The sequence below is a fragment of the Alnus glutinosa genome, chromosome 9 (assembly GCF_958979055.1).
Source record: "Alnus glutinosa chromosome 9, dhAlnGlut1.1, whole genome shotgun sequence".
Lineage (NCBI taxonomy): Eukaryota > Viridiplantae > Streptophyta > Magnoliopsida > Fagales > Betulaceae > Alnus > Alnus glutinosa.
In genome coordinates this window covers 28,449,116-28,471,701 of record NC_084894.1, presented here as the reverse complement: position 1 = coordinate 28,471,701, position 22,586 = coordinate 28,449,116, and the positions used below count along the sequence as shown (strand labels likewise).

At 36.4% G+C, this 22,586-nt stretch overlaps 3 protein-coding genes and 2 non-coding genes across 6 annotated transcripts; all 5 read left to right on the top strand.

The window, feature by feature from the left end:
* The first annotated feature begins 359 nt into the window (after positions 1–359).
* Positions 360–4,208, top strand: LOC133878398 (superoxide dismutase [Mn], mitochondrial-like). Its single transcript, XM_062316948.1, has 6 exons — positions 360–707; positions 1,215–1,261; positions 1,348–1,473; positions 1,593–1,649; positions 2,529–2,606; positions 3,925–4,208. Exons 1-6 carry the CDS (start codon positions 434–436, stop codon positions 4,030–4,032), a joined length of 690 nt encoding a protein of 229 aa, XP_062172932.1. The 5' UTR covers positions 360–433; the 3' UTR covers positions 4,033–4,208.
* A 1,511-nt stretch (positions 4,209–5,719) lies between these two features.
* Positions 5,720–7,872, top strand: LOC133877825 (small ribosomal subunit protein eS26y-like). The gene is made up of 5 exons (XM_062316250.1): positions 5,720–5,874; positions 5,980–6,072; positions 6,173–6,257; positions 6,362–6,492; positions 7,667–7,872. The coding sequence occupies exons 1-5, from the start codon at positions 5,872–5,874 to the stop codon at positions 7,742–7,744; spliced, it is 390 nt and encodes a 129-aa protein (XP_062172234.1). The 5' UTR covers positions 5,720–5,871; the 3' UTR covers positions 7,745–7,872.
* A 4,495-nt stretch (positions 7,873–12,367) lies between these two features.
* LOC133878671 (uncharacterized) lies at positions 12,368–19,570 on the top strand. Of its 2 annotated transcripts, XM_062317255.1 has the most exons (10): positions 12,368–13,171; positions 13,909–13,937; positions 14,906–15,018; positions 15,532–15,717; positions 16,443–16,625; positions 16,739–16,841; positions 16,921–17,106; positions 17,592–18,134; positions 18,801–19,156; positions 19,254–19,570. In XM_062317255.1, the coding sequence occupies exons 3-9, from the start codon at positions 14,992–14,994 to the stop codon at positions 18,815–18,817; spliced, it is 1,245 nt and encodes a 414-aa protein (XP_062173239.1). In that variant the 5' UTR covers positions 12,368–13,171; positions 13,909–13,937; positions 14,906–14,991; the 3' UTR covers positions 18,818–19,156; positions 19,254–19,570. The 2 variants fall into 2 exon arrangements, 1 of the variants encoding a protein (XP_062173239.1); XR_009901949.1 differs by lacking the exons at positions 13,909–13,937; positions 14,906–15,018; positions 15,532–15,717; ... (4 more) ...; positions 18,801–19,156; positions 19,254–19,570 and adding an exon at positions 14,420–14,680.
* Positions 19,571–21,743: 2,173 nt separating this feature from the next.
* Positions 21,744–21,814, top strand: TRNAG-GCC (transfer RNA glycine (anticodon GCC)). Its single transcript has one exon. It is a non-coding gene; the product is annotated as a tRNA-Gly (tRNA).
* A 9-nt stretch (positions 21,815–21,823) lies between these two features.
* Positions 21,824–21,908, top strand: LOC133878734 (small nucleolar RNA snoR114). The gene has a single exon (XR_009901977.1). It is a non-coding gene; the product is annotated as a small nucleolar RNA snoR114 (small nucleolar RNA).
* The last annotated feature ends 678 nt before the right edge of the window (positions 21,909–22,586 follow it).

Sequence of the window (22,586 nt, the reverse complement as noted above, 5' to 3'; positions counted from 1 at the left end):
CGTTGGGCCTTTTGACCTATTGGACCTTTTGGAGCTTTCGGTGAGTGACTTGTTGGGAGACCGCCGGTAATCAAACCCTCCAAATATGTAATTCATGGATTTATCCAAGTGTAACTTGCACAAACTAAGCAGAGTACATGTGTGAAAGTTGTTTTTGCAGTCCTAGGTTTATGCATATAAAAATGTTTTTATAAATTCAAAAAAGAAATATAATAATAAAAAAAAAAAAGCGAAAAAAAAAATAACTGAAATTAAAAAAGAAAAATGAGAATTACGTGTTTTTAAAGACAAATATGAGAGAGGTAGAAAGTGACTTAAGAACCGAAATGCCACGTCCCATGCCATGAGTGAGACTGTGACTCAGTCACTCGTAGATACATGTAGACGAGGGTGAGCTACAGAGAGCCAGAGAGGTAGAGAGAGCAGTTTGTGGATGGCTCTACGAATTGTGAGCAGAAAAGCCCAAGGACTGGGGTTTCGGCATGTTCGTGGATTGCAGAGCTTCTCGCTGCCGGACCTGCCCTACGACTACGGGGCTCTGGAGCCGGTGATCAGCGCTGAGATCATGCAGCTCCACCACCAGAAGCACCACCAGACCTACATCTCCAACTACAACAAGGCCCTTGAGCAGCTCCACCATGCCCTCTCCAAGGCCGACTCCCCCACCATCGTCGGATTGCAGAGCGCCATCAAATTCAACGGCGGAGGTTCTCTCTCTCTCTCTCTCTGCAATTGGAATTCCAAATCCAAACACACACAGCTCAATTTTTACAAGTTTTGAGAATTCTATCATTCCTCTAGGTTTCTTTCTCAATAATTGAAATCTAAAGACAAGTAATTCATGACTGTCAGCTGCTTGTGCAAACCACAAGTCGTTCTTCCAGTAAAATGGTCTACAGGTCGTCTGCTTCTATACTTAGCGATAAGCGCTCTGTTGTATACTTGTAGTAGCTAAAAGCCTAAAACTACTACAGGTCCTCTCCTCTGCTCTTTTTTCAGTTTTTTGGAGTAAAACGACCTGTCGTTTTATGCTCTCTTGCAGGATTTTCCGACCTCTGCCTCGACCACAAGTCTGAAAAATTCTTTACGGAAATAAAAACAAAGCGTCAGAAAGTTAAAATTCTTATACTTCATTAGCGAACCTTCTTCTTGATAGATATTATGGTATTTAGCAGCTTTGTTTAGCCATTAACTACTCCTTCCCTGTGCAAAAGGTCATATAAACCACTCGATTTTCTGGAAGAATCTCGCACCCATTAGTGTAAGTTTGCTTATCTCTTGATTATTGGGTTTTATTCGATGTCGGTTTTTGCGGGTCTTTAATTACATTCTGAAATGTTGTGGCAGGAAGGAGGTGGTGAGCCTCCAAAGGCTTCCCTAGGCTGGGCCATTGACAACCAATTTGGTTCTCTTGAAGCATTGATTCAGAAAGTCAATGCAGAAGGTGCTGCTTTGCAAGGCTCTGGATGGGTTGTAAGTTTTCGAAGCTTCTTTGAGATATTTTTATTAGTTCCATGAGATTCTGTTAGTAGTATTGAATGGAGATGAGAACTAAATTTATAGGAACTCGATTATATTTGAATTCTTGACAGTGGCTTGCTCTTGATAAGGAGCAGCAGAAGCTTTCAGTTGAAACCACTGCAAATCAGGTGTGGTCATCATATCTTTGCTTATTCTGATTGTGTTAACCTGCAATGATTTTTGCGGTTCAGATATTCGTGCTGATATTTTACTGTCTGTAAGATTGTTTTACCTGCAACAAGATTCAATGTATTGTCCATAAAATCGAATGCCTCTTCTGGACTGGGCATAACAGCGTTTGCTTCTGTTTTATAGGTTAAAAATGTTCTGTGCATGAGTGTTTGATGCTGCTTGCAGTTGAAATTATATGCATATTTTCACTAGTGTGAAGTTACTAAGAAGAATTTAGAAGTTCAATGGTTCAACATTAATCCTTTGTTTTAGGAGTTGCAATGATTATAATAATGAACTCTTTTAGATGGGAGGCAATTTATTGGATAAAGGATGAGAATATAAGAAGGATTTGTTTTCTACTTTTTCCTTTTCAATTCCTAACAATAAAGCCAATGGTATTTGGACCAAATGAAATCATCCCCCATAAACAAGGGTTGAGGGTGAGGTCACAGGTTTAATGTCATATGGGTGCGTGATTGTATTTACCTAAAAGAACCTAAACTGGCCATAAAAATTTGTTGGTTGCATTAACTAATTTAGGAACTTTGTCTTCTGTAGCAAAATCTTGTCAGTTAATTTTTTTTTCTTTTATTTTATGTGGACATTTTGATGCATCTTGTTGGTAACTGGCAGGGTATTCTCAAGTTTGTGATAGAACTATATATTTGTGTTTGTTGAAAGGCATTTTTTTTTAATGGTAGTCCCGCTTTTCCATTAATTTAGATGCTCTAGAGTTCTTTTTTTCTTGTTTATATTAGATTTAAAATTCATTCTATTTTTATTTTTGGATAAGTGACATCTGAAATTATGTTTGACGGCATAAAATTTTACAGGATCCACTTGTGACTAAAGGATCAGCTTGGGTCCCGTTGTTTGGAATAGATGTTTGGGAGCATGCATATTACCTACAGGTGAATTTTCTGTTTTTGATGTTATTTAGAAGCTAGGATGGTTTGAATTTTTCTGTCTCATAATTACATGATAATTCCCAAGCATCCAATTAGATAGAATCTTGTGCATTTTCTTAGATGGTTTCAAATTTTACGCATTGGAGATGAGTTAATAATTTTTTTACAGAGACAGAAAGCTTCTTGTATGACTCAGTTTTGGGGGGAAAAGTGGAATCGTGGATGGATATAGTGTGCATTTGCACTTGGATATATGACGCTACTTTTATGATATGCCCATATGAAAGTTCATTATATTGTCCATGTAGTCGAACCTAATTTGATCTGCAGCTGAATCTTGGCACACATCCTGCTTGTGAACCTCACTGGTGTTACAATAGGGCCCCATATGATTTATAGAGACCTGCCCTGACCTGAATGGACTTCCAGTTGGGGCATGGCTTGGGGATATGCCCTGCCCTGGCCACCCCATCCCTTCAACCCCTGGCTGCCTTTTCTTATTGTTTATGGTTTCAGGAGTTCATTTTGGTCATGGTACTAGTAAATGGAATCCTAGAATGACACCTTATATCTCTTCAAAGCGTAAAGGTATTCATATTATAAATCTTATTAGAACCGCTCGTTTTTTATCAGAAGCTTGTGATTTAGTTTTTGATGCAGCAAGTCGGGAAAAACAATTCTTAATTGTTGGTACCAAAAATAAAGCAGCTGATTCAGTGGCACGGGCTGCAATAAGGGCTCGTTGTCATTATGTTAATAAAAAATGGCCCGGTGGTATGTTAACGAATTGGTATACGATGAAAACGATACTTCATAAGTTCAAGGACTTGAGAGCGGAACAAAAGATGGGGAGAATATAGTTTTCTTTTTCCCCATAATGCAGCAATGATGATTACTGCCTCTTCCTACACCTCTCAGTATGAGGAGTATATTAAGCAGCTACCTGAGGTAATTTTGGGGTAAATACTGTTAAGTTACCACTTACCTCAAAAGCTTAAGCTGATAAAAATTGATGAATTTAATTATTTAATATATATTCTAATACTCCTATTTTCGTGTGGGCTCAAACTCTTTTTTAATAAGTGAGTTCTAACACGTAAAATATTTCATTGAAATATGAGGTGAATGACGGGAACAATGGTCAAACTTAGGACATTTGCTTTATTACTATATTAAATCACAACTTATTCCAAAAGCTTAAGATAATAGGAATAGATTAATTTAAATATTTAATTTATATTCTAACACGATGATCTGCAGCTATCTTGCTTGATTTTATTCTTCTTTGCAACTTACAATTGAAAGTATTGTCCTGGTGCAGTACAAAAATGTGAAAGCGGATTATCTGAAGAACATATGGAAGGTTATTAACTGGAAATATGCAAGTGAAGTTTATGAGAAGGAGAGTCCATGTCTCGAGAGACAATAAGCTCAGTCTTGTGGATGGGTTTTTACTGAATGCAGGGTCTGGCCAGGTGTATGTAGGAAAAATAAGCATCAGTGTAAATAAGAGACCAAAGTTTGTAGTGAGATTTGCCGTCTTTTGGTTATCTTTCCATGTATCAGCTGTTATGTTTGTAATAATATTTTCTTTCTTTTGGTGTCCTTGTTCTGTGTTCTTCTTTTGGCCACCTTGTTTCAAAAGGTTGAAAATTTTATGCTCTCCTTTAGCGGTTTGAATATTCCTCCTCTGTTCTGTCCACCTTTCCTCAAAATAGTAGCAAGTGTGCCATCAGCTATGCTACATGTTAATCAGACTGTGATATAAATCTACGTATGCATCTAATGATTTTCGTTAAACACTTAACGGTAGGGACCATTTTGGACACCTAGCTTATCCCAATGATCTTTACCATACTTTTGATACTCATAAATCAGTTTGGTATAATAACAAACCTGAATGATATAAATTATTTTTTCTAATTATTATCGATTAATATTTTTTATAACATGTTAACAATGGGTTAACATTTGGCCGTGAAAAAAAGATAACAAAGATGACATTTGTAACACGTGAAGAACTCTCTCTCTCTTTTTAGCTTTGTTGGAAATATTACTTGTAATTTTTTACATGACACGCGAACCTGACACGAACACAATACAAAATTAGCAGGTTAGGCTTATAGGGTTTGTTGGGAAATTATCATCCACAAAGCCCAAACGGGCCCATTACAAAAGTTTGGGCCCAACCGGTCTGCCCAACTTGAATGAACCTGATTCCACAAGCTTAGAATTCAGGAAGCCCCTATCAAAAGGGAAGTGGGCTAGAAAGTCAAACTAAGGCCCACACCTAATTCAAAAAAGAAGGCTCGTCAGCCGAGTCTAATGCAGGGCTTGGCCCACTTTTTGTCAAAGGACGAGAAGCCGTGAGAATCTGAGATACTCGGCCACATTCCGCAAAGATGCCTCCAATCCGGTCGTGGATGTACATGTTCCGGATTATCAGAAGACTTACATTCTGGGACGTGTAGTAACCCACATTTCAAAGACCATGATCAGAGAGACGTTCTCCCTCATTTCAAGGGGTTAACCGTCTCAACCATTCAGTATAAATACAGACCAACCTCCATGTATCAAAATGCTGAAATTATTATTATAGAAGCAATGTCGTTATTTTATCAAAGAAATTGACTTAAGTATCGGAGTGGAACCAGCTGGTACTTGCAGCAAGCACTCTTATTGCTATAATGTTTTGCAGAAGGAGATTAGAAAGACTTTAAAATAGCTCGTATCGCCGAACCGAAAACTGTACCAACAGGGTTTGATCGGTTTAATTAAATAAGTCAGTTAAGATTTACCTATATAATCTTATATCCATGTCTAGACCCAACCTGAAACAACACAACATTTATGACCAATAATTTTTTACATAATCTTCCGATGCAAATTTAACATGAAATTAGCGAGTTAGAATTAAAGAATTTGATTCATTTAATTAAATAGGTTAAATTATAATTAACTTAAATAATTTTATACTCATGTTTCAATAATATTTAACCAACACACGAACACGATTTAACAGTATTGGAAAAGCAAAACGGATCTTGAACATGGGTATCACCCGACTCGATCCAGTTGAAGATTCATAAACTACCCTTGTAGCAGCAGGCCATATAGTAACCCTAACCGCGCAGGATATATATATACTCTCCGTTCTCCTATTATCTCAATTAACCCATCCCACTCACAAAACCCTAGCACAGCAAAGGCAAGGACGACGAAGGAGGCGCCCGAGATCTACGGTTAGGGTTTCACATTCCCAATCACCATGGTAAGATATCAAAGCCTCAAGCTTTAAGCTTCACCACTGGATTTCATCGCTGCGCATCATCTTTTAATTACATGTGTGTGTGTGTCCCTCTCTCTGTTTGCGCAGACTTTCAAGCGAAGGAACGGTGGACGAAACAAGCACGGCCGTGGCCACGTCAAGTTCATCCGCTGCTCCAACTGCGGCAAATGCTGCCCTAAGGTATGCTCTTGTCTCTGCCTGGTTTGGTTGCTGAGAAATTTCATGATGTTGACGAGAAAATAAGACTCATTGTGTGTTTGGGGTGGGTGTTGTGTAAAAGGACAAATCTATTAAGAGGTTTCTGGTGAGGAACATAGTTGAGCAAGCGGCAGTTAGAGATGTCCAAGAAGCTTGTGTTTACGATGGTACAAAATTATCTTCATTTTTCTATTTCTTCGAGGTTAATGATTCAATGTTGATTGATCGTTATATGATGGTATTGGTTTTTTTTGGTGAATGCTATTTTAAGGTTACATTCTTCCGAAGCTGTACGTGAAGATGCAGTACTGTGTTTCATGCGCAATCCACTCTCATGTTGTGAGGGTCCGGTCCCGTACCAACAGGAGGAACCGTGAACCTCCACAGCGTTTTAGGCGCCGGGTACGCCCATCACATCTATCACTATTTTACTCTGTTGGGTTTGCCTTGTCTTGTAATTTGATTGTTTGATTCTGTTATGGAGAGATATCATTTTCTACTATAGGGTTCTGCTTCTACTGTCTGTGAAATTCCACATTGGCATCTGAGTTTAGTCTAAAAAACTTTTCATCGAGCCAAATAAGTTTTAGTTACAGATTTCATTTGAATCTCTTGCTGATAGTCTTAAATTTTATGCCTACCCCAGGATTAGAGGGCTGTTAGATGTAGTCTTTAGTATGTTGTCGCTTACAGGATGAACATTGTACAGAGGCCTTGCATTGTAGTTGAATGGATTCATGGTGTTTTAGTTGTCGTGTTATATTCAAATTTTTCTGTTGGACTTGTAAGGTTAAGAGTGCTCAGCTTTTTGTTGATACTTTGCATATCCCAAATTTGAAATTTTACAAGTTTGGACTTGCAAATTGATGGCTGCCATCTAAACCATGCATTTAATGCAAGTGGTAGTTTAGTAGTACGGTCTTTGGCTGAAGCTTTATTATATAACTTCTGGAAATACTTTTCTTATGTTTCTATAAGAACTTGTTTTAATTGTAGCTACATGTATTCTGCATTCTATGTTACTCCAATCAATGAACTTTGAAGTGTGGAGTCTGGGTAATATTGTATTTCAGGTTCTTCCTCTGCCCATGATTGTCTGAAACCAATAGTCTGGACTGCTTGTGTTTAGTAAAATAATTGTACAGCTAGCTAATTTTAGTTCTATTTGATTGTTAGACTAGTAAGTAGTACACAGAGTGGACCATATTTTTATTTAAGCTCTGTTGGTGGATGGGAAATAGTGGCAAGGAAAAGAATGTTGGTTCAGTTGAATTTTCTTTTTCAAAAAGATATTGTCATGATATTCGTAATTATATTACCCGTCTTTCTCCAATGTATTCTGGCTGCTAAACATGAAATACATGTTCAGTGAATCTGGTAGTAATCCTTTTTTTTTTTTTTTTTTTAAGCTTTCATTTAGCATTTATATATCTTAGTGCTGTATTCCTATGTGCTTTTGGCGAGCCTATTAAATAATAAGTATATGCACCTTTGCAATGGCTTGTTTGTGTTGGAATTCTATGTCCTTCGTTCTTTCTTTTGATGCCTGTTCCTTATTTCTTTGCTTTTGTATCAGGAGGATCAGCAGCAAAGGCCTGGTGCACCTGGTCAAGGACCGCGCCCTGCTGGACCCCCAGTTGCTGCTCGCACTTGAGAATCATTAGAACATGCCTTGCTTTATTCTCTGAGAGTTTCAATATCAACTGCTGCTCATATTTTTGCATGTTATAAATGTATTTTGACTTCGATGACTTTTATTTTAGCATTTTGTGGATTAGATCCTGTCACGATTCCCATTAGATTTTACTTTCCTCCTTAAAGATTGCTGCTGAAATTATGTTCGGACGTTCAAAAATTTTTGGCATATGGGTTGCTGGATTGCATATCAAAAACCTTACATTAGAGTGGTTCCCAATCATCTTTTCCCTTATCAGGCTGTTTATTGCCCCTTCATTGATGATCGTTTACCTTCTCAGGCTGTCTATTTTCCCCATTTTTAATGAAGAGTAGGATTTGCTGGCCAGTCTGGTTGGGTTCAGTTTTTTTCCACGTCTTTAGAGGTAAACCAGTAAATGTTGTGTCAGCGCAGCAGTTGGGTTTACCACCATGGTGAAGGCTTGAAGCCAGCAATTGGCTATTAAGCCACACCGCTTGCATATATTGTATCAGTCCAGGAATACTCAACGTTAGGTTTGATAATTTGATGTAGTCGAACCTTGCAAGCCTGCTCCTGACTAGGCTATTCCTTACTGGACCCGGGCCCCAGCCCAACGACTGTGCTAGGCCATGTTCAAGTCACTTTTTTATTTTTAAATTTTTTTATCCAAGGGAAATATATAGTTGTATTTATTTTATTTCTAATATGACTCTGACGGAAAGCATCAATTTATAAATAGTCTGAACGCAGAGTCGTAATGTTATTAAATTGGAAATTAGGATCTCAATATTAATAAGCATGATAAGGGATCGTAACACAATTTGCTTCACAACTTAATCTTAGCCATGATTGGTTTGTAACCGAGAAACTTTTATTTTTAGCAGTTATTTTATTCAAGGGACATGATTGCATCGTTTTTTTTTTTTTTTTTTTTTTTTATTATTATTTTATAAAATTAATATAATCTATTTGACAGAAAACACTTGACCAATAGCTTGATTTACAAATGCACCAAGCACGGATCTATGTATGTTAGAAGGCATGAAAGCAGGAGGGGTTAGGGCATAATTGATATTATTATTTATTATGTCTCTGGTTTGGTATTTCTTGTAAAGAAATGATAAGGATGAGGCATTCAGGTGAGGAAGTAGAGAGAGGAAGAAGGGGCTGCTAAGATTATCGTAAAGCAATGACGACGCAATATCATCGGCTATCTGTTGTTGACTGTTGTTATAAATCAGGAGCTGGGGTTTAAGCTTCAAAAACTTTGATACGTCTACGAGAAGTGGTCATGACTCATATGCCATAATACAACTCCTTTCAAACTTGTCGTATTACTCTGAAATGTTCAACCAATCTGACTTTTTATTCAATACGTATCTCTGCTCTACATACAATGTAAGAAATGACTTTATTCCCACTCGATCAAACAAAATTAAGCAATGCCCTATACGTTTGTTCTTCCTAATGGGGCCCTTTGTCTTTTCTTTTCTTCTTTTGTCTTTTGTATTTTTGTTCTCGAGTGAATTGAAAGACAATAACAAGCAACTTAAAAACACTTTTTGTCACATTCGAACACCCTTTTCAAATATTTGATTGCACAGGATCAAATATTGCCCAAGTGCAATGGGGCCTAAATTTGCTGAGACAAAGGCCCAAATCTTCCAGTATAAGTCACTTTCAGTGTTTTCCCAATTGTTAATATGAAGTTCAAATTTTAGAATCTTTCACTACTGGCTGCTGCAATTATAGGACGTATTTCCAATTGGAGATTTCTTTTTGTATTTACTCTTCAAGATGTTATTGGGGCTAATGCTATCCACCACACATTTATGCGATTTTTATTTCACTATATTGACTACTAGTGTAATAGGATTTGGCAGTTATTGGATTTTCTTTTTTAAGTAATGCCATATACCACACTTTTATTCCACTTTGCTGACACGACAACTTTTAGTCACCTTTAGATATATATAATTTTTTTTAATAAAGGTTGATCCAAAGGCTACTGTACCATGTCGTGTCAACATAATGAAATAAAAATAGGATTAAAATGTAGTATTATAGCATCTCTTTCTCTTTTTCTTTTTTAACAAGGATTGATTCAAATGCTAATACACTTGGCCACGTCAGTATGATTAAATAAAAAGTGTGGTATATAGCATTTATCATGATATGTATGTGCATTAATTATCCCATTATGTTTCATGAATACCTGATTTGTATGTGCATTAATTATCTCTCCAATATTGGAAGACACTAAAAATACTTCTCCTTTGGGAACAAAGGTGAAGTCCCAAGGAAAAATGATAGCATGCATGGGAAGCATTAACATCACAATGGAGGCACAATCAGAATCAGTCAATCACAGGAATGAATGTCATGGCATGGTGAAGCATTTAAGTAAATGTGATAGACATGTTTCCATTAAAAAAAGAAAAAGAAAAAAAAGATTTGGTTTAGCTTTTTCCATTTAACCAAAAAAAAAAATAAAAAATGGTAATAACACCCCATTAATGATTACAAGATTGGCTTTTAATTACTGGAGATAGTGTGATAATTTTAGTGATAACACCCCATTAATGACTCCAACAGATTCATCTAGAGATACGTTGACATTTCATGGTGTCTTTTGTTCTGGGAAAGAAAAACGACCAGAAAGGTAGAGATTGAGGTTTTTTTTTTTTTTTTTTTTTTCGAAGGGTGGGGTTGGGTTTGCTTCAACAGGAAAAAGGTTTTATTTGGGGAATTCAGAATCTGGAAAATTGGATTCATATCCTAACCATTTCTCGTCCTTTTTCACCATTCTCATATCACATCGAATCAAAAAAGTAAAAAGAGAAAAGAAAAATATTTTCCCTCATTGGGAATTCGATTCACACAATGATCCCAATGCACTCACTCCAAAACCACAATGATCATCCCATTCTTTAACCAATCACTTGCACTAACGGCGTCGTTTCTCTCTCGCCCCACCTGGTGCTCAAGAAACCTAAAACTCTCTCTCTCTCTCTCTCTCTCTCTCTCCCTTTCTTTCTGGGGCTCTCTGAATTATTGATTAGCGTGTTTTGTTGTGTTGTGTTGTATTGCATTTGGATTGTGTTGTGTCATAGTTCTAGTGTAAAAGTGTCTTCTTTCCTTTCATGGGCCATCTTTAAGTCTGTTTGCCACCGAGGTCCAATGATGTCGTCTTCGAAGAATATGGCCTCTGCGGCACTTCGCCACCATTGCCCGCCTTGAACCCTGATCCGGGGTCCATTGGGGCCGAGCCTTGGGCTGTAGCGGAGCGAACCACCCATGAGGTTGTGTGTAGGATTCACCCCACTTTGGCCACCAACTACAAGAGGAGGGAGGTCATTGAATATGTTCAGGGTCTCATTACGTCTCGTGTTGGATGTGAGGTACACCATACACATGCACAAATTTCTGTGTTTTGTTGTTCTATCAATTCTTTCATGTGGGTCTTCCATGGTTTGCCTAGTTTTTGCAATTCTGTTTATATATGCTCATTCTTGTTCTTTTTCTTGTGTTATCACGTATGGTGGAGAAAAAATTGTTGGTTCTCCCATTGCATGAATGCTATATTGGGTTTTACTTATAGTGCATTGTATGTGTATTGGGTTGCAAGATAATGCCTTTTGAGCTAGGTGGTGTGTTTGGGTGCTTTAATGTTTTGCATCGTCATTCGTGATGGTATAGGGTGGGCAATAATGTCACGGTCATTGTGCCCTTTACTTTTCTTCAAGATATATTTGGATGAAATCTTGATTGTGTGATGTGATGTAACGCCCCGGATTTTAAAACATATTTTAAAATACGTTAAAGAATAAAAATAATTATTTTAGTTGTTTTATAAATATTTTCAATTGATTTGAAAAGCTGTGTTTTAATAAAACTGATTATTTCTGAGTTAATAAAATAGACAGATAATTAATCATTAGATTAATTATCCTATTTTCATAATTACGCAAATATGATTTTGACAATTTATTATTTATTGTAATAATAATAAAAGCATTATTATTCATAATAAAATATATTTATAAACTCAAAACGAATTTAAAATACACTCTAGTGAATTATTAAATTGATAAAGACCCAGTTTTTATAACACAGTCTGTTAAAATTGATTAGCCGTTTTATTCCATTTAAACCTATTTTTAAATCGTTTAAGCAGTCGCACATTATTTTGCTTTCCCCCTTGGTTTATTAAAACCTTCCATTTCTATTTATACTAATCGCGGAAGTACCTTCACCAACTCAATCCACTCGACGTCTTCTTTTTCCTTTCTTTTTATTCTTCTTTTATTCCCTCGACAGACAGTCGGCACTTCAAGCATAATAATGCATATATTTATGCAGTGGCCGATTTGGCCGAAAGGCATCAAAATGATAACTTGACAAGCTGGTTTTGTTTATTTTATATCATGCTAGAGCACTAACCTAGTGGGAGAGATGCGAATATGGAATGCTTTGTGTTCATTATTTTATGTTTCTCTCTCTCATCACCTTCTTTCTACTTTTAATTCTTTATTCCTTATCTCCCTATTCCTTCTTTCTTTAATCCTTCTTATTTCTCCTTTTAAGACCGACAGTCTGAGAGAAACAAAGAAGAAAAAAAAAAAATACAGAGAGTGTAAGATGAGAGTTTTGGTGAGAAGCTGTCAGGACCCGGTTCCCTTCTTCCTTCTTCTTCCTCTTTTATTTCTCCTTTTTTTTTTTTTCTGTTCTACTCCTCTACACTGAGGCTCATGTGGCACAGCAGAAAATGAGAAAGGAAATTGAGAGGGAAGCCGAATCCATAGCAACCTGTGACCCATCGACACGGCCAAACCCCGAAGCCGTGAACCGAAGACCATGCATGCACTAAACTCAGTCAGTGAACCGAGAGTTAGAGGGAGATTTAGAGATGGAGTGAAGAAACTGAGTAGGGAGAAAGCTAGACAGCAACTTCCTTCTTCATTCTTTCTCCATTTTATGCAAAGCTCTCCCGGTCTGCGTTATTTTCTGCAACTTTCTTTCCTTCTATTTTGCTGTTTTGTCCATTTCAGCAAACAGCCCTTCAAACCCAGCAGCGATCCAGCCCAACCCAATCTGATCTGACCCAACCAAGCCCATGACCACCATGGGCTGACTTCAGCTCAAACCCACTGAGCCCAGACCGAAGCCATTAAACCCAGCAGTAACCCAGACCCACTGAGCTTGACCCGAACCTGGAATCCCGACCCGCCGGCGACCCGCCGCCGGCAGTGTCTCCGGCAGCTTCTCCGGCGACTTTTCCGGTGACTTTCCCGGCCACTTTCCGGCGACTTTTCGGGCCACTTTTCCGGCGACTTTCCGGCCACTTTTCCGGCGACTTTCCGGCTATTTTCCCCGGCGACCAAACTCACCGTTTCGCTGGATTTTCGAGTGGAAATCCTTAATGTGAGTTTCTAAGTTTTTAATTAGCCTAAAAGTATATATTTTCATAAAATCAAGTAACTAGTATATTAAAATATAACTTTAATAATTATAGAATTGAGTATTCTAATTATAACTTATTTATGTATATTATATTTTGAAAAATATATATATACTCTAAAGTATTGATTATGTTTGATTATTGATAATTAATGAGTGATGTTGTTTAAACTAAGGGCTTGATTAATTATAAAACTCTAGAATTAAAAAACGATTTCATGAGTTTAATCATGCAATGCATTGTTTTAGAAATTGAGTATTATGGAAATTGAGCATGCTGTATTATTATGATTTCTCAAATATATTGGTTGAAATAATTGTTAATATGTTTTGTTAATTGGTTTGGTAATTAGATTGATGTTCCCTAAAAGTGATTAGGTTTTGTTAGAAAAATACATAGGTTTCTTGTTGGTTGATTTCTCTATGCTATAGAGAATGATATTAAGAGTTTTAGATTGTACTCGAGTGATTACTTGAGACCTAGATTAGATGTTATTCCAAAGTATTGATTTGCTAATTGATTAAGTAAATATTAAGTTTTAACCATGTTGAGTGTTCATAAATGTAAGTGATTTTCCAATTAATAGATGATCGCTTCTATGTATGTGTCTATGTATAAAAATAGAATTCATGTTGAGGCATGAGTTTCTAGAAAGTAATGATATTGACATTGTATGCACATGTATATGTGTTTGATGCAGATGATGAATTGAGACAGCACAAAAGGACTGTAAGTATTTTTATACTTACTGAGGGTAGCACTGGATTTCAGTAATGTTGTGTTTATGTTTTATTTTAATTGGATTCGTGTGACTGATTATTGCATACTGTTAATAATCAACCTATTAATATTGGGCGCAACGTCTCCCAAAGGTTCATGATAGAGTTGAACCGGAAACCCTAATAATCATATTGATTGGAACGTCTTTCAAAGCACTAGAGGAGGGAGGTCTCCAATAGTGCGAAAACAAAGCTAATTAAAATGTAATGTAGAGGGAACGGCCTCGAGAAACACAATTAAACGGGGGAACGTGCCCTTACAAGAGAGGAGTGTAATCACTATATAAACTGTTAAACTTTGCATGAAAAACTATCACCACATCATTATGTCATATCTGTTCCTTAAAATAACGCATAAATCATGATGTTGTTGAAAGACAGTTAGCTCACTCATGGAACTATGGGATTGTGGCGGTAACCACCTTCTCATAGATGTTTGCGCAGGTACTGAAGATTATGGAATGGATTAACTGCTAGCTTAAGAGATTTATAGCTGTGTAGTTAGGATTTTAGTACTTTGTACTCATAGATGTTTGTACTATTTGCTTGTAATATGTCTAGACATTTACTTGTAATTAATAAGTTCCATGCAGGCTTTAGTGTCATATGTGACACATGTTTCTTTGTAAATAGTGTAAAGATTTTTAATGTATTTTCTAGAAGATGTCAGTTAAAGCTCTGAATATATCGTAAGGGAGTTGTCCCTATCGGTGATGTTAAAAAAAAAAAGATATTCGTATTTTTCCGCTGCTAGATTTTATCAACTCTGAATGGTTAACGATACGTAATTATCCAGATATAATTACTTACGCTCTTTTGTAAAAAGCGGGTCGTTACATGTGAGGTTGTGGTTGCCAACTATTTGTGTTTGGAGTTGAAGGATATAGATTTGAGTTTGTCATTTTTTTATATGATTAGGTGGTGGATATGAGTGATAAAGTGTTTCCAGAGAGATCAACTCATAATTCATGAATGAATGAAGGTACCTGGAGATTCAATATCAAATGAAATTTTGGAATGATATAAACAAGGTAAGAGTTAGTGAAGGAGATAGTAGTCAAGGATATATTTTACATCTCTCATGTGTATAATTGTAGGGTTGATTGGATGCTCATTGTGTAAGTAATTGTACTTTTACTTGTTGCAGCAAGTTAAGTGAAGTTTTCTTGTATTTGCTTTCTTGAGTGTAGATGTCTGTTTTATGAGCATAGTTAGTTAGAGGGTTCATTGGGTTATGATTGAATGTCAAATGGCTTAAATGTAAATAATGGTGTTATGGTACGATCTAAATAGTTGTATTAGAGAACTTCTTGTAATTTAGAGAACTTGCATTGTTGGACTGAACTATTTTGTCTAAAGGAAGGCTGACAGATCCTTTCGATCAATGCAAGGTAAGGATTCAACTGCTCAATTCTAATTCTTGGATGTTATAAGTATTGAGAATATTAATATATGGGAGCAAGTGATGCTGAAGGGGTTTTTGCTCAATTTCATTGAAAGACTTACAAGTTCAGTAAGTTGATTTTGTATGCTTATTTTTACAGGTGCTCCCATATGGATCAGTTCCACTAAAAACATACCTTCCTGATGGGGATATTGATTTGACTGCAGTTAGCTGTCCAAACATCGAGAATTCCTTGGTATCTGATGTTCTTGCCGTTCTAAGGAGAGAAGAACATAATGAAGCTCCTCCATATGAAGTGAAAGATGTTCATTGCATTGATGCTGAGGTTTTCTCCACCTTCTCTACTTTTTTTTTTTTTTTTTTTTTTTTTTTTTTTTTTTTTTTTTTTTTCTAAAAAAAAAAACTGTGGTGAATTGGCTTGTGTCACTTTGCATGTGGGTTGAAATTTTCATGCCTTGCAACCCAATACTATTGAAATTGAAATCCTCCTTGATTAGAACTCAAAAGATGTTATTTGTATGATTGACATCTTGTGTCATTATATGTATTATTATTAACTTATAGAAGTTTGTTATTAATTGTAGCTACATTTAATGGTGGCAGGTTAAGATTTTGAAATGTATTGTACAAAATATTGTGGTAGATATATCCTTCAATCAGTTAGGAGGACTTTGTACACTTTGTTTTCTTGAACAGGTATGTAGGAAGCCTTATCAGATTTTAAAATGTGATTGGCACGTATTTCAATGTAACTAGTCTGCTGCAGGATAAATTATCTTATTTTATAACAAATGATTTTGAATGAGTTAATTTTTGTTTCTACATTAGCCTTTGAAATCAATTTAATTCATAAAAAAAAAAAAAATGTGTAGAATATATATTATTTGTTTGTATTTGTCTATAAAATGGCTTGTACATTGATTATCATTCCATTACATTCTAATTGCAACATTTTTGTTTAGCTTTATGTTTTTAAACAATATGGAATATGGATTTAATTAAATACTACCTTTTGGAAGTTTCATATTTCTAACGCTACTTGTTATGCAGGTTGATCGCCTCGTTGGTAAAGATCATCTCTTTAAACGCAGCATTATTCTTATAAAAGCTTGGTGCTATTATGAAAGTCGTATTCTTGGTGCTCATCATGGCTTGATTTCAACATATGCTTTGGAGACATTGGTCCTTTATATTTTTCATCTATTTCATTCTTCCCTAAATGAACCTTTAGCTGTGAGTACTCCTACAAATCTTAATTGAATTACTTGCACTATGTGTATATTGGATTGAGTATTTAATTGTGTTTGTTCTTTTTTCCCTTTTTCTTCTTTTCTTTTTTTAAATAGGTTCTTTATAGATTTTTAGATTACTTTAGCAAATTTGATTGGGAAAAGTATTGTATCAGTTTAAGTGGACCAGTTTGTAGATCTTCTCTTCCTGAGATTAGGGGTGAGTAATATACCCATTGTCTTTGTGACATTGGATGCCTTTGTTGTTGTTTTCTTGATCTTTCTCTTTCTCTCTTCAGTTGAGATACCAGAAAATGGGGGAGATCATCTACTGCTAAGTAAAGAGTTTCTTAGGAGCTGTTTTGAGATGTTTTCAGTGCTACCAAGGGGACTTGAAACAAACTCACGAGCATTTCCCCAAAAGCATCTTAACATAATTGATCCACTTAAAGAAAACAACAACCTTGGGCGCAGTATCAATAGAGGTAGAGGCAGTTTTCTTTATATTTTGATGCATTTAGTCTATGCATGACTTCCGTGCTGGGTGATATTATTGAAAGACAATTAGATCATCCTTTTGAAGATGAATCTTGTTTCTAAAAGGTGGGTTCTACCAATATTGCTACTAGCATCACAGTCATTAAGTACATTACATGTATGATGCCACTACTGTTGGCACAAATGACTATTATGTTCACTATTGCCATAAATTGGACCTAAAAAAAATAAAACCACATTTTATTACTGTAAACGCCAATAATTATTCCACTTCCTGAATCATTGTCAGCTTCTCATTAGTGTTCATTACCACCTCATCTGTTATTGTCATCACCTCTTTTTCTTATATAGTCATCACCAGTATAACCCCAATTCATCGCTTTTACCTATATGTTGGCGTTGTTGTTGTTATCAACGTTTTCTTCATTAATGTTTTTTTTTTTTCAGCAGACTCTCATGGGTTTTCTACCAGGTAATTTCTATCGAATACGTAGTGCGCTTAAATATGGGGCTTGCAAGCTTGGCGGGATTCTCTTGTTACCAAGAGAAAGAATAGCAAATGAGCTCAAAATGTTCTTTTCCAACACTCTGGATAGGCATGGAAGCAATTGTTGGACTGATATTCAAAATCTTTCCCTGGCATCTGGTGCAAGAGGTTCTGACTTTTCATCCTTATCATTACAGCCCATAGTGTGCTCTAAAGACACAGTGTTTCTAAAGTCCACTTTTGGTTTCCATGATGACACGATATCAGGTATTGAATTCAATCCTGGAATTAGACCAAAAGGAAACTCACAGAAAGTGGTTTCCTCTGAGCCATTGCCACAATTGGACTACATTGTGGACAAAAATGCTGTTATAGGGTGTTGTTTTGCTGGGGATGCTAAAGAGGTTTCAAACTCTAGAATTTTGAGAATAAGGACTAATGACTTGTCCCATTGTTTGCCTTCAAAAAGCAACTCGGGTACTTTGGTTTCAGGGGACTCTCACCATGCAACTCATTTTAATAGTTCAGGTTTGTTTCAAAAGAAATGGAAGATTGATAATTGCAATCCTTGTCAAAAGATGCCTGCAAATTTTGTAGTCAATGATAAGATGGTCTCCACTTTATGGCCTGAAGTCAAAGAGAATCACTTATCAGATAACAATTTAGTATGCTCATGTATTAATCAAACAGGTATGGCATTTACATGTTCAATCGTTGCCAGCTCTGTCGCTAATGTTGCCCCTTGTAATGGAGAAAGATATATTACTGGGGTTCCTGGAAGCACAGAAGCTTTAAAATGCTTGCTGGACCTTAGTGGGGATTATGATAGTCACCTTAGGAACTTGCAATATGGTCAGCTTTGCCATGGGTATGCTGTATCTCCGCCTCTACTGCCCATGCCTCCAATGTCACTTCAGTTACAGAATGATCATTCTCAAATGAGTAAAAATGGTGTTGTTTTAAGACCACAATTTTACTCTAATTCTACTTCATCTTGTTCCGCTTATGGTCTAGAAGAAAAGAAAAAACCACGAGGAATAGGCACATACTTCCCAAAATTTGTATTTTCATCCAGAATTATATTTATGGACATTTGCGATTTTTGTTGAATCATTTACTTGGGGCCATGAGCTGGTCAAGCTTTTCATTCATGAGCTATATAGTCTCATAATTCTCTTGTGCTTAATTTTGCAGAATTGTCTTTCATATAGGGACATGCCAGTTTCAAAGCAAGGAAGAAATCGTGCAGTGGGGGTTCATGGTCAATTCCAGAGAGATATTCATAACAATGGCTTGACTCCAGCTTCACGACAGGTGAACTTGTCTGATGAAGGCAACCATGAACTCTCGCATGATGAGTTCCCAGTTCTAGGCTGCAAGAAGTCTGTATCATCAGATTCTCACCAATCTCTCATTTCCCAATGGGGGTGTTTACTTGCCAATGGCTTCCCTCGCCCATCTAATAAACTTGAATCTGGGTCTCTTTCGCCTCAGCCTTTGGCATCAGCAGTCCAGAGTCTTAATTCATTACCCGGAAACAATCGAGAGAGGTAATATTACTTCCAATAATTTTCCTGTAGCTGCTAATAGATTTTCTTTTCCTTTGAGGGGCTGTCCAAAGTTTTTCTATGTTGCTTGGGTTTCTAGGGTTGAAGTGCAGTTGTATCATTTGAAAGATGAAGATGATTTCCCCCCACTCTGCCTCTGAGTGCCTTTGGAAGGATCGTACATAAATGAGTGGAAATGAAAGCATAGTCAACACAGATGGATTGACAGGGAAGGACAATCAAATACATAGAAGAACGAAGACAGTGAGAATAACCATAGATGCTAACAATCTAGCTTAAGATTTTGAAGGCATTAGGGAAGACATTCTTTTTTTCTGTTGCCTCCCCTTCTATGTTGTGGTTGTTTTGATGTAGAAAAATGCATTTTTGTACATTCTTATGGCATTTGCCTCTCGTATCTAAGTTTATTCATTTCAGTTGATTTGTGTATATACAAGGTGATGCTTGCTTGAGTTTCACCATCTTTTTGAATGATTTTAGTAGTTGTCTTAACTACTAAATACAGTATTAATGTTTACATTTCTTTTTTTTCAGAATATATACATATGTGAAACAAATTTTAAAAAAATAAAAGTTTATTTATCCCTCTCTTTAACACCTTATAAACATACAATGAACGTTATGAGCTTATGAATCATAATTGATAGGGAACCATTGTATGCACGAATCTTTATCTCTCTCTACAAACCACCGGCATTCAAGGTGGTGATTCTAATTCTTACTTAAGTCGGTGAGATGAGAACGCAAATTAGACATTTTCACTTATGATGAAGAAGTTATTAAAGTATTAATTAGATGATCAAATTTATTGTGAGTTCAAATCCTTATTTCAGTATTGAGGCAAAGTTTGAGTCCACGCCTGAAAGAGAGTGTTAAAATATTAATTAAATAATTAAATTCATATTTAACAAAAGTAAAGTGTAATCCTTCTATTGCTGCAAAACAAAGTCTTTTATGACATTGAAATGGATGAAAAATTCATTGTTTATGTTCTTTTGAAGGTTGGATATAAATTTGATGGCAATAATGTTAACGTGATAGTGTCAACTAATCTTTAAACCTATTATTGTTAAATAATAATAATAATAAGAGTTGAGTAAGACTACTACATTAATATTGTGAAATAAAAATGTGATAAATAATATAAACTTAATTCGCTCATAGTTTGCGAGAAAGACGTGAACATTTGAGAGAGAGAAGCTCTCAACTTCCTAGAGAGAGAGAGAGTTCCTTTAGAGATCTGATTGCCATGGGAGGGAGGTCTCACGCCTCCCTCCTCCCGGTCTTTTGTTCTCCAAGCTTGGAGCTTGGAGATTTTGTCCCTCCCTACCTTTACCAGTGGAGGATGTTTTTTGTCCCTACCACTAGGGTAGGGTGTTTTGTTCCACCCAGACCAGTTCGGGTGGTGGCTGGTGTTCTCTTGATCCTTTGGGATTGTGGAGTGTTTCTTTTGTTTTATGATTTTGTGTTCTTTGCTTGTTTTTTCTTTTCTCTGACAGGAAATCTCCAGTGGCTTTGTTGGTTTTGAAACCAGTTGTTCTTTGAGTCCCTAGTGTATTTCGCCTTATCTAGCAGTGCTTGGTAAAGTTTTATTTATGAGCTAGATCTATGCGTTTTAATTAGAGATCTCCCGTCACGCGCTGCCTAGCCGTCTTTGCCACCGTATTCCGGTCCGATTGTCTTAAGCTGCGGTCGTGTCGCTATTCCCTGACCGATGCGTGGCTTACATGCGCTGGGGAACTTGCTTCCCGAATTGGCACGTGAGGGTTATGCCTTGCTTCTCAGGCTTAGTTTGTGACTGTTGGTGGTGGTTTGTAGTGGTTGGGTTCTGCTGGGAGTCTTGGGAGATATTGGTGCATTGCACGCATCGACTCAGGTGATGATTGGCTCTTTTTCCAGCGATGGCGGTGGATGTTTTTCTCTTTGGTTTTTGTATATTCTTTTTTTTCATAGTGCATCATTGCAATGGACTGATTTCGTATGGGCTTTTAAGTAGCTTTTAGTTAGACCTGGCCTCTTATCTTTAGATAGGTTGTGCTTTATTGTTTTTTGGAGGCCTAAATGTAAGTTCATGTCTTATTATTCATTGTATTTGATAGCTCATGTTTTATCTTGACTTAATGGGTATAAATTCTTCATCTCTGGTCACTATGATGGCCTTTGGGCTGTGCTTTCGCTTTCGGGCGATAAATTTGTCTTCTGTTTTTAATCTTGTATTTGTGATGTCCTTTGAATCATCATAATCCTCTTTTGGGGCTGTTCTCTTCTAATGAAGGTGATGTTTCCAAAAACACAAAAAAATTTGCTCACAGTTTGCTTAACCGATGGGTGTTAAGGACCAACAAGCCTAGGCCCAAAAATTGTTATTAATCAAACAGTTTTGACTAACATGACATATGCCACATGGCAGTTAAATTATTCAAGCAGCCCAACCCAAGTTGATCAAAAGTTTTTCAAAATTATTTAAGCACATGATTGCTATTTTGTTTTTAAGCATTAAATTATGACTTCCTGTATTTTTTGGCGATGAAGCGGTTAATATTAAATATGCTTACATACACAACAACAAGCACCAGTGGTCTAGTGGTAGAATAGTACCCTGCCACGGTACAGACCCGGGTTCGATTCCCGGCTGGTGCATTCCTCGTCGAGCAGTGAAGAATTCTTGTTTGTGATGGTTGGGTCCATCACCACCGTCTGATTCTTCGGACGAAATACCAACGCATCAGAGCTCGACTTTTTTTTATTTATTTTTTCCTTTTCCAATTCTGATATTTCTTACTTTCAATTTTCAAATATCAATTAAAAAAAAATCTCAAAAAAATTTAAGATCTTTTCTTCTTTCTTTCTTTTCAATCAAGTGTGTTCCACGTCAGTGATCTGATAGGACGAGAGTTACAACAACAAAAAAAAAAAACATAAATAAATTTTTTTTTATGGATTATTACAATTTTTACTATAATTCTCTTATAAATTTAACGTGACAGTTTAGGTTAATACGTGATACGATATGAGTAAAAAAAATAATTAAACAATAAGATTTGAAAAATATATTTAATTGTTTAAGAACCGACATAAGAGAAATGATCCCTACACTCATTTCTCACAACAGCTCCACAACAAGCTGACGTGTCTGGTAATATTTTATTATTTTTTTTGTTTTGTTTTGTTTTCTTTTTGTAAAAAAATAATAAAATATTACTAGCCACATCAGCTTGTTGTGGAGCTGTTGTGAGAAATGAGTGTAGGGATCATTTCTCCCGACATAATAGGTGTCAAATAAAACTTGGTGTACAACAATCATACAACACCCCTTCACAAGGGGTGGGTCCCATACATTGTAGGGCCCACCCCTTGTGAAGGGGTGTTGTATGATTGTTGTACACTTGGTGTACAACAATCATTATTCAAT